This window comes from Carassius gibelio, chromosome A11 (assembly GCF_023724105.1).
Source record: "Carassius gibelio isolate Cgi1373 ecotype wild population from Czech Republic chromosome A11, carGib1.2-hapl.c, whole genome shotgun sequence".
In the NCBI taxonomy this organism is placed as follows: domain Eukaryota; kingdom Metazoa; phylum Chordata; class Actinopteri; order Cypriniformes; family Cyprinidae; genus Carassius; species Carassius gibelio.
The window spans coordinates 9,564,789-9,583,531 of NC_068381.1; the positions used below are offsets into that span (position 1 = coordinate 9,564,789).

At 37.4% G+C, this 18,743-nt stretch overlaps 2 protein-coding genes across 7 annotated transcripts in view; both read left to right on the forward strand.

Annotated features, from left to right (window-relative positions):
- The first annotated feature begins 1,542 nt into the window (after positions 1–1,542).
- On the forward strand, positions 1,543–16,437 carry LOC128022261 (constitutive coactivator of PPAR-gamma-like protein 1). 5 transcript variants are annotated; one of them, XM_052609630.1, is made up of 17 exons: positions 1,543–2,323; positions 4,190–4,436; positions 4,721–4,803; positions 5,588–5,716; positions 6,612–6,702; positions 7,399–7,463; positions 7,560–7,810; positions 8,226–8,310; positions 8,437–8,658; positions 8,754–8,925; positions 9,774–10,023; positions 10,196–10,310; positions 11,479–11,688; positions 12,946–13,135; positions 13,427–13,568; positions 14,142–14,238; positions 14,598–16,437. In XM_052609630.1, the coding sequence occupies exons 1-17, from the start codon at positions 1,850–1,852 to the stop codon at positions 14,907–14,909; spliced, it is 3,135 nt and encodes a 1,044-aa protein (XP_052465590.1). In that variant the 5' UTR covers positions 1,543–1,849; the 3' UTR covers positions 14,910–16,437. The 5 variants fall into 5 exon arrangements, with proteins under 5 accessions (XP_052465590.1, XP_052465589.1, XP_052465587.1 ...); XM_052609629.1 differs by having other exon boundaries at positions 1,557–2,323; positions 7,399–7,462; positions 7,553–7,810; XM_052609627.1 differs by having other exon boundaries at positions 1,557–2,323; positions 7,399–7,810.
- Positions 16,438–17,947: 1,510 nt separating this feature from the next.
- LOC128022263 (lysine-specific demethylase phf2-like) overlaps positions 17,948–18,743 on the forward strand; it is a 30,839-nt gene continuing 30,043 nt past the window's right edge. The window contains exon 1 of one of the 2 annotated variants that reach the window (XM_052609633.1): positions 17,948–18,567. In XM_052609633.1, coding sequence (XP_052465593.1) covers positions 18,470–18,567 — 98 coding nt within the window. In that variant the 5' untranslated portion in view covers positions 17,948–18,469. The remainder of the gene's footprint in view (positions 18,568–18,743) is intronic. The other variant, XM_052609632.1, reaches the window with a different exon arrangement.

Genomic DNA, 18,743 nt, shown 5'->3' on the forward strand with positions numbered 1-18,743 from the left:
AAGGCTAAACAGTTTCAATGTGAATTATTATTCCACCAACAGGGAACCCATGATGATTAATCAAGCCCCCTGTGCCATTCCTGTTATTCATTTAGAACCATAGCCATATACCCTTTGCATTAGATGATACACAGGATTATCATGTATGTTATTTCTTTGTTTGTTCTGAGACTCTCCCATCACCCATCACTCTGATTTTCCAGGCACAATCATATTGCTCTATAAACCACCTCCAGATGTCTCTTTGGTGGTTCAGCCCTTCCAACTGAACAAATGGTTATTCTACCAATAACTCTCTTTTCTCTCTCTCTCTCTCTCTCTCTCTCTCTCTCTTCCCTGTACAGTCTTCCCAACTGAACAGGTGGTTATTCTACCAATAACCACTTTCCAGATCCTTCTTCTGAGGATCCACTAGTTGATCTCAGTTTTGTTTTTAAAAATACTCTTAATCAACTAGGAACAAACACAGAACCCGCCAACTTAAAGTTCATCCCAAAACATCCCAAATTTCAATATAACTTCACTTTAAGGCGTTCAATTATGTCCTCCAGATGAGTTTCTAAGAATTTAATGTAAATCATTTTCTAAGTAGCTAATTCTCTCTCACATTTTGTCTTGCACACACACACATCCACGAGATATTCTGTTATCTCTCAGCTCATCAAAAACTCAAGCACTCAGAGACAGTCTAAAGAACACTCTTTAGTATAGTGACACAAATAATACTAATAATAATATTCAGTTAACACTGATTTCCACTGTATGGAGAGAGAAGACATTTCTCAAAATATATTATTTTACGTTCCACAGAAGAAAAAAAGTTAGATTTAGAGTGACATACAGGTGAGAAAATGAAGACAGAATTTTTTATTTTTAATATGAAATATCTCTTTAAAGTCCTCCAGCTGTTTTACATTTAAAGGGTTCAAATTACTTAGATTGACTTCGTCAATGTGCAAACGGTCTGCTTCTAATGAGAAATGTCAGGTTTCTAATGTACGATATAAATAACGCGCTGGCGCCCTCTGTAGATTGAACCTGGAAAACCATTTTGTTTTGTTGTAACCAGGGACCCCAACCAGACCCTCAACCAACAGATGGACCCAATGTTTAAAAAAGCTATTAACTTCAAGAACATTTACTAATAACAAGTTTTACAACTAAATTTAAAATGGTTTGTCTATATATAATGTGTGTGTGTGTGTGTGTGTGTGTGTGTGTGTGTGTGTGTGTGTGTGTGTGAGAGAGAGAGAGAGAGAGAGAGAGAGTTTTTTTTTTTTTGGATAAAGTAAAAATGAACAAAGTTTCCTGTGAGGGTTAGGGTTAGGTGTAGGGTTGGTGTAGGGCCATAGAATATACAGTTTTGTACAGTATAAAAACCATTACGTTTATGGGATGTACCCGCTTTTCACATAAACAAACATGTATGAGACGTTTTAGTGAGCGTATCATAACATGCAACAGTTCTCCAGGCGAGCCACGCCCACTGAACTCCAGACTCCTCCTCCAGTGTGACTGGCTGTACGTGCCCTGCGTCTCTGCGCTCCTCTCTTTCCCCTACACACAAGATACATCCAGACCATAGACATGGCTCCATAAGGGTGCACATGGCGGCTAGCAGCCATGAACCAAAAAACAACTCACCAAAAACTACAGATGCATCTCTAATTTACTGATTTTCGATTGATCAACTTCCACATCCGCCGCAATATTCTTCAATCCGGTTTTCAGCATTCGGGAGAGGCTGCTTGCTTGCAACTCTCTCTCTCTGTCTCCATTTCCACCGGAAAATTTTACGTTCTTACTTAACCCGAAATTACCGTAGATATCACATCGTACAACAACAGCAATGGGTATCCAGGGTTTCCAGGAATACATTGAGAAGCATTGCCCCAATGCCGTGGTGCCGGTGGAGCTCCAGAAGCTCGCCCGGGGAAGTCTGGTCGGCGGTTGCCGGCAGAGACCCCCTCAAATTCCGCTCCGGCTGCTAGTGGACGCCGAGAACTGCCTGCACCGGCTCTACGGCGGCTTCTACACCGACTGGGTGAGCGGAGGCCAGTGGAACCACATGCTCGGGTACCTTGCCGCCCTCGCCAAAGCCTGTTTCAACGGCAACATCGAGCTGCTAGTGTGCTTCAATGGCGCCATGGAGAAAGGCCGTCTCCACGAGTGGGTCAAGCGACAGGTGAACGAGAGGCAGACCGCCCAACAGATCGTCAGCCACATCCAGAACAAGGGAACCCCGCCGCCCAAGGTCTGGTTCCTGCCGCCGGTGTGTATGGCCCACTGCATCCGCCTGGCGCTCCTCAGGTTCCACATCGGGGTGAGTAGCGACAGATGCTCGTTGTGTTTTTGACATGCTGCCATTAGCTTAGCAGAACCAGACCCAGATCAAGTGAAGTGCTCGTCTTACAAGACAGTAGGTTGGTAGCTAGCAGGTGGCCTACACGACTTTCTGGTTGTATATCTAGCACAACCAAAACAGTCTAAAATGCCTTGCTGGTCTCACAGCCTAGGCAAGCTGAAAAGTTCACCAAACCAGTCATTGAACCAGGTTAGGTTATCAAACTAGGCTGTCAGTGCAACTTTTTTCTTCAGATTTGAATCAAGACCTAACCTGGTTTTTATGTAGCATTATGCATGCTTAGAAACATGTTAAAAACAAGACCAGCAGCTGATTTAAGCTAGTCTCACAGCCTGCCCAAGAGTTCCTTAAACCAATCTGAAACCAGCTAGTAGTAGACCTAACTAGACTGTCAGTGAAACTGCTTTATTTTTTATATGAAAACCAGTGTAGGTCTTAAATTATATACACAGACATGTTAAAACCAAGATTAACAGCTGGTTTATTTTCAGTTTTTTTTTTCCTTTCTTTTTTTTCTTTCTTTTTTTAACACAGGAGTACAACTTGTTGGAACATATATATATTTGGGTTGGGTTATTTATTTTGCAGAGGGAAACAAATCTGTGGACAAATCTGTTCTGATCAGTTCAGATCTCATTTCCAAAGGCATTTGGGGAACATAGAGATGCCAGCTGTACAGCTGTTTGTTGTTGTTGCTGTTGCATGCAAATGAAAAAAAAGAAAAGAAAAAAAATTAAACCCAATATTTTAAAACCATAATCAGTTTGTATCGTTTTGGTTCACTGCTTATAAATATTAATTGTGAATATATATATATATATATATATACATACATACATACATACACTATTTAAAATCAACTGAATGAAAAGGACGCACAAGTGAATAATGAATGACATAAAATAAAAAAAACTGCATTTTGTAATTGTTGTATAAATGATAACAAAAACATGAATAAAAATTTATTTTAATAATTTTTACCTGGATCATCAACAATAATTAAAAGTGCAATTTATGTCTACACACTAATAACCTTATGCATCAACCAAATACAAACATCCCAGAATAGAATAAAACCATGCATTTATGTATGAAGACTGAAAGGAAGCCATGTAGTAGTAGGCTGTGCTGGCAAAAGGAAGCGCCACCTCTTCTCTGCTGTGATTGGCTGATGTGTCACGCTCTTGTGGCTCAAGAATAGTAAGAACTGCTCTGTGATTGGCTGCATGCTTCCTGCGTCATTTCTGCTGAGATTTAGCAGTCGTACAAGCCGTAGTTAAGTTTATGGGCCCTGTTTTGAGCAGAGAGACATGACTTATTCGATTCTGGCCCACGAATGATTTTATTAGCATTTATTCATTTAGATTATTTTTCAGAGGACTTTAAGCATAAGTGTTTATTATGTTACTACGATTTTCTTTCTTATCTCCTGTTCTCATAAACATTGGTTCAATACAGAAACTATGAAATGTGGGGCAGGAAATGGGAAATATGATTCATTTAAAAATGTATGTTTACGAGTCAAGCCTCGTTTCCTATCGGTTAAAGCCCAGCGAACATCCTCTCGTTCAATAAATAGTTTTAAAATTCACATCACAGCCAAGAATCATCTCTTCATTGATTCATTCAAATAGTGCTAATCGATTAAAGCATTTGACAGAGAAACCATTATGTGATACAATTAGAAGTAACATTTCCCAGGCTAATCGTGCCTCACATCCTTTCATGGAAATCTGTGAAACCCTGGAGTATAGTCAATTTCATCAATGTAAATTTGTTTTTGTTCATCTAATGAGCCTTTCTGTAATTTGCTTCCTCACTCAGGTTGTCCAGACCACCGAGGATCATCACCAGGAAGTGATTGCCTTATTTAGACAAAATGGGTTCCATGGCCTGGTTGCCTATGATTCTGATTATGCCCTGTGCAACATCCCGTGCTACTTCAGTGCCCATGCTCTCAAACTCAGCCGTAATGGCAAGAGCCTCACCACCAGCCAATACCTGATGCACGAAGTTGCCAAGCAACTTAATCTCAATCCAAATCGTTTTGTCATTTTTGCTTCACTTTTAGGTAGGTTTGTAGTCGAAATGTCATCTCCATTTGTCCTGTTCGCTTAATGCATGTTCTTAGTCATAATGTGAAGGATTCAGCACTGCATGTTTTTCTAAAGAAATCATTGAATATCTTAATTTCTTGACTGTTTTTATTTACTAATGCAGTAGAAAGAATGGCTCAAATATTATCACAAATTGTTGAATTTCATGGCTTTTAAATGTTTTCCAGCTGCAATAATGAAGTGTACAAGTAAGTACTTCTCCATTTCATGATCAAATAACTAAATGCTGTTTTTGAAGGGAATCACATACTGCCTGATGAAGACTTGGCTGCCTTTCACTGGAGTTTACTTGGCCCTGAGCATCCTTTAGCATCCTTGAAGGTAAATGTCTCTGCATATATAATTGTAGCACAGCACTAAATAACCAAAAAGCTATTTAAGAACTGTTTTCGCAAACATGCATTTAGTCTGACTCAATTGTGGCTGAATATTCTATTTGACTTGTAAATGCATCACATAATGGAAATAATTTGTGTATAACAATTCAAATACTTCAAGGTTTTCTGCATTGATTAATAAATGTTTAAAGGGTGCAAAAAAAAAAAAAAAAGACTTCAGTTCTCATTAGATTCCCTCGGTCACAAGCTACTGTGACCAGTTTCCTTGACAACTTTGTCCTCAATGTGTACCCTTTTGGTTTTAAATACTCTGTCTTTGAATCTCGCCCAAACAAATCGAGCACTGCGATTTATAAAGGAAAGAGTTGAGCTGAGGAATGGCTTAATGCGTAACCTTCTGTTATCTTCTCTTGGTGTTGTTGTTGCTTGACAGATTGCTTCATTGATTCAGTGTGAGATAGAGTACAGTGGGCTTTAACACCTGACTTGCACATCGGTGCATTCTTCTTTACTTTTTGTCACCATCCCTGCTAATTTTTGCATATCTATGTTTGTGTCTATAGTTGGTAGTCATTTGATTGTTATTGTATAAAAATGCTGTTCTTTGCAGTTTATGATATCCATTGTCAATTGAGCTTGATAAACCTAAAATATGTGTGCCTGTATCGGATTGTAGCCAGTCAGATATGTACTCCTATGATGCCCATCACATTTTAAGCAGAAGGAGCTTTTGCTGGGGGTGTGATGGGTTGTTTTCTCTGATGCAGGTCCGTGCCCACCAACTTGTTCTTCCTCCATGTGATGTCGTCATACGAGCCGTTGCAGACTACGTCCGCAACCTACAAGATATCCATGACCTGGAAGCTATTGCTAAAGACATATTCAAGCACTCCCAGGTAAGATAACACACCATACCATTGTAGCACCTTTAACAGGATAGATTACCCAAAAACTGAAAATTGTCATCATTCACTCTATCCCATGTAGGGCTGCATAATTAATCAGAATAAAAACAGCATCGCTGTATGGCTTAGTGTCATTATCAAACTGGAAAGACTGAGATTTGAATTAATTTTATATATATATATATATATATATATATAATATTTGAACTACTTAAAAACTTTTTTCAGCTAAAAAGAATCTTTAAGGGTAGCATAAATATTAGTGTTGTAATTTTACAGTATTACTGTAAAATAAAATCCGATTTTTTTTAATACTCAGTTTTATTTTACAGTGAAATACTTTATATATTATTATTATTATTATTTATTAGTGCTGTAAAACGATTAATTGCGATTAATAACATCCAAAATAAAGGTTTCTCTGTATATTTATACATATATATGCATATAATATATATTACATATAAATATTTTACAGGTAAACAAAACATATACATGCATGCGTGTATGTATGTATATATAATAATTATAATAATAATAAAGGTCTACAAACAGTGGAGTTAACTGCAGTCACAATCTTTATAAAAAAAAACAAAAAAACAATACTAGATGTTTTTCCCAAATTGTACAGAACACAGAAGAAAAACCATACAATGAAAGTCAATGGGGTCTAAAACAACAAATTGGATATTTACTTTTAGTGTATGGACCCCCCAAAAAAACTGTTTTGTTTTCATCTTTTCTGTTCCACAAAATAAAGTTATATTGGTTTAGGACAACATTGGGGTGAGTGAAGAATGACAAATTGTTCGTTTTTGGGGGAACTATCAACTACCAAGAACTGAGGACCGACAATATGTAATAATTCTGTGGCTTTGCATTCTAGTCTCGAACTGACGACAAAGTTGTCCGTTTCAAAAAGGCAGTGGAGTATTATGCCACCGCCAGCAAACCCCTTCACTTCCCCCCCTATTTAGGTAAGATTGTCAATATTTTTTCTCTCTCGCAGAATGGCATCTGTTTGTGTTGGTTTGTGCTTGTTAAATTCTTGGAGCGGGACATGTCTACTAATGCTCGCCTGGTGTTGTGTTTGAGGCCAGCTTTTACAGGCACGCTCTCTCTTTCTCAACCATCTCTCAGTCTCAGCCCTCACAGTAATGTGAGAAATTTTCCCATTCACCCCAGACCTTGTGTGCACTCAGAGTGGCCGCTGTGCCCTGTGCATACAAATGGGCTTTTTCATAAAAGACTCTCGCACAGAGAGCTGCTAGTCTGGAAAAACTCTCCTCAGCTCAGCTTGCCTGAAAACTTTCAACAGGTTCATTAAAAAGGCTGTCACTTGAAGATTATCAGATGAGAGAAGAATTGAATTAGACATTTTCCAGTTCCAATTATAGTGGTTGTCTTGTAGAACTATAATTGTGCTTATTTGAATTCAAGCAGATTGACTTTTTTAATGATTTTAACTGTTCTGGATGTTAGAATGGTATAGACATAAGCTGTGTTTTTTTATATACCTCAACACATTTCTGTGCCTACACACATTTTAAATGTATCAAGGTCAGCTTCTTTGGTGGGTGGACATGTGGTATAATGAGAACCTCAGTTAGGGCTTTTTATATATATATATGTATAATGTACAGACTGTTTTATTTTTCACATTCGGCCCACAGTCAGACCAAATCAGATGGGATTGCCAGCAGCACCGCAGATGCTTAATATTCCAGGCAAACCTGAGGTGAGCACCATTCCACCATTATGGTCCATCCTCAACGACTCGCGCTTACCCATCAGACTGACACATTCATGTTTCTGTTCATACTCCATGGTCCAGCATGGCTATTCCGGCCCTCCATTGGACGAGCCTGTCCATGAGGCGGAACCGTCGGGTAAAGGGCTCCTAGAACAGAACAGCTACAGCAACATTCCTAATAATGGGAATCAGCACACGCCACTCTACGAGAGGTTGTCTCCCATCAACCCGGCTCACGGCGGCAACTCCAACCACACAGACCCAGCCTTTTTTACCACCTCGTCCACATCCTCGTCCTCTGAGAATGAGGAAAACACGGGCTCCACTGCCAAGTGAGTGACTGAGAACATGTATGGGGATGGATGTGGAATATGACGACTTATAAAAAAAAAACCCCAGCTTTCTTCTAATCAGAAATTGATGGTTTTGTGGGTAGAGGTATTGTTTTAATGGTATAATATATAGGACATATTAAATTGATAAAAGGTGATAGTAAAGATGTTTACTTTGTTACAAAAGAGTATAGTCAATTAAAAAACAGTATCCATTTTTATATTATACATTATAATGTTGTGATGCTTAAATTCACTTATATTGTTTACTGTTTATTTTTAATTTAGTCAGAAAAAATTCTATAGAATTTGACTATTGGCTGTTAATCTGTTATTGGCCAGAATATGGAAATATGGCTTATTGGTATCTGGCTGAATTTTAATATTGGTGCATATATTTAATTCTCAAATGTAGCCATGTGAATGACCATAAGGGATGGGACAAAAAGAGAAACCAGATGGATAACATCCCAGAAGGAGACCATGGGGACCAAAATAAAGTAGGTCTAATTTTTAGCTCTACGTGTTAAAATTATGATATGCTTGGTAAAGATAACTTTTGATAGATAATAATCTTGATAAATAATGTTATAGCCATTTAGTGAATTCTTAGATTTTTCTTTCAGTCTGATACTTCTGTGACCTCCGCTGTAAACCAAGGCCTGGAAGGCAGAGGTCACCTAGGGGTCAATGCCCATATCCCATCCCTCCTTTCTATGCCAACAAGAAATCACATGGATATTACCACTCCCCCTTTACCAGTGGTGGCACCAGAGGTGTTACGAGTCGCTGAGCACAGACACAAAAAGGGCCTTATGTACCCATATATTTACCACGTTCTTACCAAGGTCAGTTTTTTGTTACTAGCAACTCAGCTGTAACTTTTAAACTACTTCTTGTTAAACCGTTATGGTTTACAGTGTTTGATGGTTATTTTTTGCAGGGTGAGATAAAGTTATCTGTCACCATAGAGGATGAAGCAAACAAAGACCTGCCTTCTGCGGTGCAGCTGTACCGCCCAATTCGCCAATACGTTTATGGGGTACTCTTCAGCCTGGCCGAAGCCAAAAAGAAGGCAGAGAGATTCGCCATGAGGAGAAATCACCACCCTGATTGTGAGTTACGGAACAGATCAGCTAAACTGCAACAGTCAAACTTTTTAAACATCCATAAGTATCACTAATAAGGAAAACTTAAACATTTGTATGTGCTATAGTTATCAATGTTGAAGTTAAAGTTTAATTATTGTTAAATTTTGTACATCTTTTGCAATGAATATAGACTTTGGTGCAGATTTGACGTTAAAAATAAATGACCTTCTCACCTAAAAATTACAAATCATACTTGGGATTAATTTTGTTTAAATAAGTGAAAAAGCCTAAGTAGTGCTGTCATAATATATACTGTAAGCACAAGAGGTTTGAATCCTAGAAATGTTACTATTGTTAGATACTAGCATGTTCCTGCAGTGTTAAAGGTGTTCTGACATACTTGGAATTGGCTCAAAGTAAGAGTCGGTTCTCAATTCCCAATGCCTAAATTCTCTCCAGGAGCCTGTTGATGACTGATTTAATTATTCAGAGAGTGCACTTGAGTGTTGACATTAGCTTGTTATTCTAGGCTGTAACTGGACAAATTAATTTCGTTCTGTTAATGTTGATTCATATTTCTTTCTGTCATTGGAAATTAGAATACAAGAAATTAAAACAGATTAGGGAAACAGTTATTCAGAAGTAAACATTCCATTTATTTATTTATTTAATTAGAGAAATTTTCGGGCAGATCTTCTATGAGCTCTGGAATATATTCTATTACTACACAACTAGGCAAAAACAGTCAGTTGTCAAATTCACAGTGGAAAAACTTCACTACCCATTTACCCTCAATATTTTAAAAAGGGAATGTTTATTTAAATGGCTTTGGTGAATTCCCCAGTTAAGCTTTTTTTGATTTGCCTTTATAGACCCAACAGTGATAGTAAAAGAATGGGCTGCATACAAAGGCAAATCTCCCCACACCCCTGAACTAGTGGAAGCTCTTCCCTTCCGGGAGTGGACCTGCCCAAACCTGAAGAAACTCTGGCTGGGCAAAGCAGTTGAGGACAAGAACCGGAGGATGAGGGCTTTCTTGGCCTGCATGAGGTCGGACACTCCAGCTATGCTGAACCCTGCCAATGTCCCCACACCTCTCATGGTGCTGTGTTGTGTGCTACGGTGAGAATCTGAACGGCTTCTAAAACCTTAGAAAGACATAAAACACACTGTGGAATGCTATGTTAAAGGTTTTCATACAATTACAAATGGTTTAATCCAATGCAGGAAGGGCCTTCAGTATCAGCTTTTTTTGTTTTGTTGTAATATTTCACTCCTTTGTGTTTTACTTCAGGTTTATGTTACAGTGGCCAGGAGTAAGAATTTTGCGTCGTAACGAACTTGACGCTTTCCTAGCTCAAGCACTTTCTCCTAAACTATATGAGCCTGACCAGCTGCAGGACCTGAAGGTGATTTATGTGGAGAATGATGCATGAGGAGTGTCCAGAGAATACCCACATTAAAGGCCCGTTCACATCAAGGCATATGCGACTTAACAACATGAACAGAAAACAATTGCGCGCAAAATTATTCGCAGACTCCGATAACAAATTTGTCATTCTTTAAAAAAAAATTCAATTAATACCCAACTAATTTGCCATGAACATGAAATGGAAATTCAAGATATATGCAACCGGTTACTACTGTAGTATGCAGCGCTATTTGCGCAAAGTATGGTAACCTGTTTGTCTTTCTACGAAAATGAATTGTTAGCATCCTAAAATGAAAGTATTTTTTTTTTTTCTTCCCTACAACTATTTATTATTATTATTATTATGATGACATTTTATTTTATTTTTAAGTTTAGATACCTGAACAATTTTTGTTGGTAGCCTTTGGAGATTTTCATTTCATTTAAAAATGAACTGAAATTATTCTATAAATAGTCTATGAAGGAGTTCATAGATAAATAATTGGTTTTAAAGCTTGTATATGGTGTTTTACATTCAGATTTGGTGTGAATGGGCCACAGTTCTTTCCAGTTTATTTAATAATCTGTTTATATGTTCAAGTATTTAAAGCAATAAACCTAAAAAATTAGGGTTTTGGGTATTTTTCTGGAGACTTCTTATTTTGTAAGAACGCTTGACAGGCTGGTTGGCCTTAATGCTTTGTAAAAGCATGTTTTCATCTGATAGACGGCTTTGCAGGAAAAGACATGGCATTTAAGCAACTGAAGTGCTAGGAATGTGGTCTTTTTGTGTAGATGGTTTACTTGCCTTGCTGAGCTGCTTTTTCCCTGCTCATTTTAGTCAATATGGCTATGAGCTCAAAAAAAAAAAAAGTGAACCATCCACACTAGCTGTGCTGTGTCGTGGCTGTCCATGTCTGTCAGTTCTGTCGATCTGTACACGCTTTTTGCTTCGCTGCTGCCATTGCTGGTTGCTCTCGCTGACAGAATATGCTGGGGTGGTTTGTGCATTGGTCTACATGTATGGATAGGCTATGATTTGTTTATGCTTGCTTTGTGCTTTGGCTGAGAGGGGAGGGGTTGTTATCTGCTGGGTGGTTTAACATGTAGATGCTTATTTAACCTTAAGAGCTTTGTTTTACTGTCGCTGCATCTGTCGCCTCCAGGTTGATAACCTGGATCCACGCGGAGTTCAGCTGGCTGCTCTTTTTATGAGCGGCGTGGATATGGCGCTGTTTGCCAATGACGTGTGCGGGCAGCCTATTCCCTGGGAACACTGCTGTCCGTGGATGTATTTTGATGGCAAGCTGCTACAGAGTAAACTCATCCGGGGCAGCAGGGACAAGGCCCCACTCATTGACCTCTGCGATGGTCAGGTACAGTCGGCACAACACCAGTGTTTTTTACATGCATATGAGTTTCAAAGCCATTACTGACTGAATGATTTAATGCAGACCTCAAACTGACACAGCGGATTGAAGTACTACAGCAGAAAAGATTGGTGATAGAACTGTGTGCTAGGGAGGGATTGAAACCAATTTTGGTTTCAGTACACTAGCAGCCTCTAGTACTTCATTATTGATTCCCGAGGCTACAAATAACCAACCTTGGTTTGCTAAAGAGAATTTAATTAATTGGCTGTCAATACATTTAGTAATTCTATGTCAATTATTTGCGCTTTTCTATATAGGTAACATATTTACACATTTTGTTCTCTTTTTAAGAGGAAATTTTGTTTTTTACATTTTGTCTTCGGGCAATCATGTGTGTATATTACCACTACTGGTCAAAGGTTTGAGGTCAAGAAATTTGTACTTTTATTCAGCAAGGACACCTTAAATTCATCTAAAGTGACAGACTTTATTTAAAAAAACAAAATTTTATGTATACATTTTAAATATACTGTATATATTTCAAATGAATGCTGTTCTTTTGAACTTTAGAATCCTGAAAAACGTATCATGGTTTTTTACAATAATATTAAGCAATACAACTGTTTTCAAATATTTCTTGAGCACCGAATCAGCATGTTAGAATGATTTTTGAAGGATCATGTGACACTGAATACTGGAGCACTGCTACCACAGGAATTAAAAACATATTAAAATCTATGTACATTTATTTTAATATAATTTTTTTTTATAAAAGTAATATTTGACATTTATTGTATTTTTAAACAAATAAATGCATTCCTGGTGAACATAAGATACTTTCAGAATCATTCAATCTTTTAGGCCCTTTTGAACGGTAGTGTGTATATAAAATACGTTTATATTACATTGTAAATAAAATTGTATGAAACGCAGAATCCAAAACAATGCACCACAATCATTGCATAACAAATATTTCTTTTTCTACTTTAAAATGTTTAACAAAGATGTTTTTGGAGGTGAAATGGTACTTTGAGCTTTCAGTCTTGAGTGCACTTTCGTTTATGGTGCTTTAGCTCACTGTAATTTAGTGCTCTATATATACTGTAATATTTACTCCGCTGTTAACCATTAATCCACAGTCTCGAATTGGTTGATAGATACCTAACTTTTTTATAAGGATGCAATTGTACTTCTACAAAGTAAATCTGGGTTTGCAATCTAATCAAGCTAAAATGTACACATCTTGCATGTGATCTCCAGACTGAACTAGTTGCCAAGGTGGAGAAGATGCGTCAGAGTATCCTGGAGGGTCTGAACTTCTCTCGGCCACCCCAGCCGCTCGCATTCCCCCCTCCACCTCCACATGCTATGCCTTTCTACCCTCCCAACAGCACTTTCTACCCTCCACCTCCTCTGCCCCCACTGCAAGCTAGAGGCAGGGGCATGCCTGGTAAGAACGATGGTTCGACTGGTTGGCGAACATAAGCAGCATACCAAACAGCTCTTCATTAGTAATTGATTATTTTTTGGCTTTGTTTGCAAAAAAATTTCAACAAAAATGATAATACCATGTAAATTGTTTATTACTAGGTTGTAAAGTGGGAAACCAATCACTTAGTGGTGAACAGTGCACTATTACATGTAATTAGCTGAAGCAGCTAAACCTGTTTGATTGGACTTTTAGGTATGAAGTTGCTTCAAAATAATTAAAGGTATTGTTTATCATTTCATTCCTCTAAAGTAGGACTTCAAGCCATGCCCTCACAGGGTGGGAAGCTTGAGATCGCAGGCACAGTGGTGGGTCAGTGGGCTGGTAGTCGTCGTGGAAGAGGAAGAGCCTCGTTTCCCATTCAGGTGGTATCAGTGGGTGGACCAACCAGAGGGTAAGCAATACATTTTCAATAGTTGTTTAGATAAATTGTTTATAGATAAATTCTTGCGATGTAATGTTTGCAATTATCTGTCCTCTAATATGTGACCCTGGACCACAAAACCTTAAGTCACTGGAGTATATTTGTAACAACAGCCAAAAATATATAGTATGGGTAAAACTTATTGATATTTCTTTCATGTCAAAAATCATTAGGATATTAAGTAAGATTGTGTTCAATGAAGATATTTGGTAAATTTCCTACATATAAAACGTATTTTTTTAATTAGTAATATGCATTGCTAAGAACTTAAATTGGAAAACTTTAAAGGTGATTTCCCAATATTTAGATTTTTTATGCTCCCTCAGATTCCAGATTGTCAAATAGTTGTATCTCGGCCAAATACTGTCCCATCATAACAGAACATACATCAATGGAAAGCTTATTTATTCAGCTTTCAAGTTTACCATTATGACTGCTTTTGTGATCCAGGGTCACATATCATGTTTAGAATCTTAAAATACTTTTATATTTTACTGTTACTTTTAAAAAAATGTATTTAGATGACTGCCTTTCTTTGAACAGTCGTCCAAGAGGTGTGATTTCTACTCCTGTTATAAGGACCTTTGGTCGAGGAACCAAATACCACACTAGAGGGTTCAAGAGTCAGGTAACATACCAGGTGAATAATATTGTTTTCCTAGATTTGAAAACAACAGGAATACATAAACTGTTACTCTAAATTTGGGGTCAGTATCTTGGAGTAATGGCTGCTGAAAATTCAACCACGCCATCACAATAATAAATTACATTTTAAAAGATATTTTAAATTGTAATATTTCATAGTATTACTGAGCACAAGAGACTTATTGAAAACATCTTACTGACCTCAAACGTTTGAATTGTCACATGTCCTGGGTCATAATGTTAAGTTATTCAAATACATTGTTTAGTTATTGTTCAAAAATCGGTAATGGTTTAATTTTTGATTGGATTGATGGACATTGACTGTAAAAAATGGTACAAAATTAATTTTAACAGAGCAATCCTGCATATACTGCCTCAACCAATGAAGCATTAAAAGACCTAAAGAAGCCGAAGTTGGAGACCAAAACACCAAATCTGGCCTTAGAAGGGTCCATGGCTGCAGAGAACGGCTTGGTGGAGGGTAAAGAGGCAGACCAGCTCAATGGGAACGAAGGGGAAAGCAGGGCTACAAACCAACCTGAAAGTGCCTTTAGCAACGAATCTAAAATGTGCAATACTAATGCTCATTTAAATGCACTAAATGAAGACAGCGAGGGCTGCAGAGATGAAGCTCTGGGCGCTGCTGTCTTAAAAACAGAAGAGTAAAACCTATTTTTATAGAGAGGGTGAAGGTTGATGGAAGGTTATGTGTTAAGGAATATCTGGAAGGATGGAAGGCCTACAGTTGGTGTACATTTTTTCCTCTCCGAAGGCGATAAATGAGGACTTACGAATTTTCGAAATCCCTCTTCGATATCTGCGAGTTAAAACAACAAAGTAATGATGAGGATACCTCTCGGTAAAACATAGATATACAAGTCATATAGAATCTTACCAGTTGGATGATGAAAGACGGTGTTCTCCCTCAATGATATTACGCATTTCAACTGGTTACATGAAATGATTTAACTTTCTCTACGAAATGCAGAAACCTAAATACCGATTTTCATTTGCCAGTCTTTTAGTTTTAGTAAGTTGATATATTTGCCATCGTAACTGGGTTTGTATCGTCACAGTAAATGCTTTTTTTGTTTTTAGAAAATTTAATACTCACAATTTGAAAAAGACAAAACCAAGAACGCATTTCTCATCCCTGTGAGTTTACTTGTTTCAAATGTGCGATTGTTTTGACATTGAGTAACTAGTATTACTATTGGATCTTAAGTTCTGATGATTTTAATATGTCATACATTAGCGATTATAGGTAATATGTCAGGAAATGGCTAGAAAAATCTGAGCTCTTGAAAAAAAAAACAAAAAAACAATGTCTCTTTCCGTGTCAGAAAAGGCCATGCATCAGTGATCAACGATCAGTGTGGTTTCTTTAATCAAACGTAGCACATTAGTACAACTGTCTCCGCTAAACTGCATGGCTCACGAATAAAAGAAGAAAAAACAAACAAAATTGTGTGTAGTTATAATGCATGTTGTCCTGTTTCCTCTTCATTACAAATACTGTGCCCATCTGCAAAATTTAAAAGGGGTGATAATCATTAAAAAGGTGTTAACTGTTAGAAACTGATTTGCGCTAACCTTAAGTTTATTATTTCTGTGATTTATTGACCTCTGTTGTATTTACTCCAACATTATCTAGCCACTTGAAATATTGTTAATCCTGGTGTACTCATCGCTGTATACATTATTATTCTCTGTTGCTGTTTTCATACTTGCAGACCTTTGAAAAAAACTAAATCTTTAAAAAAAAAAAAAGCTTTGATCTTAAATTCTGCCCCCTTTTCTTAGCTCGTGACAAGTTTTGCTAAATATTCGACCCTCCCATTTGAGAGTTTGCCTAAGCAAGTACACTTGTAATCATTTTGATGTTTACTTTAGTGTTTTCCGAACTTATTAACGTGCTTCTAAACGAGAATCATTACTTCTCCATCTAATCCTGAAGCTTTTCATTGCACATTAGTGATCAGAAATATGGTGTATTCCCCTCAGTCCCCTGCCGCAAGTCTAAATAGGTTACCTTGATGTAAGTTGATCGGAGTTTCTTCCTAAATTATGGGTTGTAAAAGAATGAACTACTGTTGGGTTTGAGTGATTGTTGATGGATTGTGGTGTGATGTATTTGGAGGAAATTGAATGGAACTTACAATGCTTAATAAAAGTCTTTATTCTTTTAGAATAATTTGCTTTGTGTATGTGTGTTTTTAAGGGTTGATGACGTGTCATCTCATATTTCCTCAAGTAGCACATGCTGTTTTCCATGATTTTACAGTATCAGGTTTTACATGTTTTCAGCCCCCTGCTGGAGAACAAACTGTCAAGTCATGTTCTTTAGTAAAGGATCTTTTTGCTTAATGAAAACAATAATGTTAGATAACAGGGTTTCTGTGGTTCTTAAACAGGTCTTAAAGAGTCTTAATTCACCCTGCCACAAAGTAAGGCATAAATTCTTAATATCGTACCATTACATTTTTTTTTTTTTTCATCCAAGAGTAATTTTTTTTTCCCTTCTTCTCCAGTCCAAATATTTTAATGCAATTAAATATATACATTTACTTGAGCTGCAGATTAAACATCTGTTGTCTTTTTTTGAGAAATGATAAGCTTATGCTTGAAACTACTTCTGACAGTGGGGTATGAAAACTTGTTTTCCCTTTGAATTAATTTTTTTTTTTAGCCCATTGGCAGACAGTTGTTTTTGTAATCATAAACTCGCTTTATTGATAAATTTCTCATAAAACTAGATTTAATAATTTTATTTAAGATGCTTTAGACATTAGCACTGGAAAACAAGAAGAAAACAGGAAGACATTTTTTTTTTCTTTTTTTTTGTGCAGTGTCATCAGAAGGTACAGGACAGTTATTTCCATATTCTAGTGGTCGGGTGTAAAGTTGTATAAATATAAACCTTAGTAAATATTTTTCTAAATATTTGTTTCTAATTTTTTAAACTATTTTGTATTCTGTGAACCAAGCACCTTTAACTTAGTTCCTTCTTCCTGTTTCTGAGTTTAACTTTATAGCAGCCCTGAGAAAAAAAAAAAAAAAAGTTGTAACATTTAGCACACTGATGGAGGTCTGAACACTACAGCAGATCTCTATCTCAGACCATCTAGCAGCACCAATTAGTACAATTTCCACTTTCAGTTTCAAGCGTAACCAAATTTTATTTTAATATTCAGCTAACTTATCGGAATTTTTATTTATTTATTTAACTAGGATTCCTGACAAACTTTGGTGGTCAGACATACTGCCAGTCGGTAATTTTAAATTGTGATTTAAAAAAAAAAAAATTACATAATACTTTGATGTACTGGCACGAAATTATTTCGACCATGCTCAGATGGTACATTTTTTTAAAAATGTACACACACACACACACACACACACATATATACATATATATATATATATATATATATATATATATGACTTTTTATTCATTTGCAAGGTATATGTGTAATGTTTGCCTATTTGCGATATTATTTAATATACACGTCTTTGCCATAAGTTATAAATGTATATATTTTCACAGATCCGCCTATGCGTGTGTATTAATTAACCTCAGATTTCTTCCTGTAATTACGTGTTCTTCTATTAAAAACTACATATAGTTTTACAACTGCAGCAGACTTAACTAATCATCTTACTTGCTTTTAGTTTGCGCAATGCCGTATATCTAGCTACAGATTATAATGAGCCCCTTGTCGAAATTTAAACTAACCCTCTGTTCTTTTAATCCTCTCACTTCTATAACTGCGCGAGACCTTATTAACGTGTCATAGACTCTGCTGCAGCTGCTTCTACGGTTCGCTGGAGATCCCTGGCGGTGGCTTTTCGTCTTTCTGTCGTCCCGGGAAACCCTGAGAAGCAGCCGCAGCCTTTAATGAACTCCATTCATCTGGACCAGCAGGACCGAGGCGATTCTTTCCCCCGTCTTGCAGACTGACGTAACAATATTACAATGAAAGGATGCATTTTCTTGGGCTTTATGAAAGTCTCGGCGCTCGTATAGTCACCAGGGGGCATGCACACGTCAATGCAGCGCGGGAAACATTTTAACATCGTAAGATTGTAACGTCGGGTCGGAGGAACGTTCGAATGGACGCAGGAGCAGCTCCGCGGCTCTTCATATCGCTGTAGTTTGTGTCACGGGAGGTTCCTGCTGCCCCCATCCATCCATCTCTCCGGCTGTTGTTGTGAATTGATCTAACATGGCGACTGCACCCGTCTATTGCATCTGCAGATTACCTTACGACGTAACCCAGTTTATGATCGAATGCGACGCCTGCAAAGACTGGTTTCACGGAAGGTAACCGCTATATTTCGTTCAACTATTTATGTGTGGATTTGGGTGGAAGCGTTTTGCTCGCGTGCGCACATTTCGTGTTGCACTGAAGAGCGAGGGCCGCTTGAAGAAGAAGGCGGAGTTATTTTTAGCCTGATCGGTTGACACATATTTGTGAACGCTACAAAAAGATTTGCTTA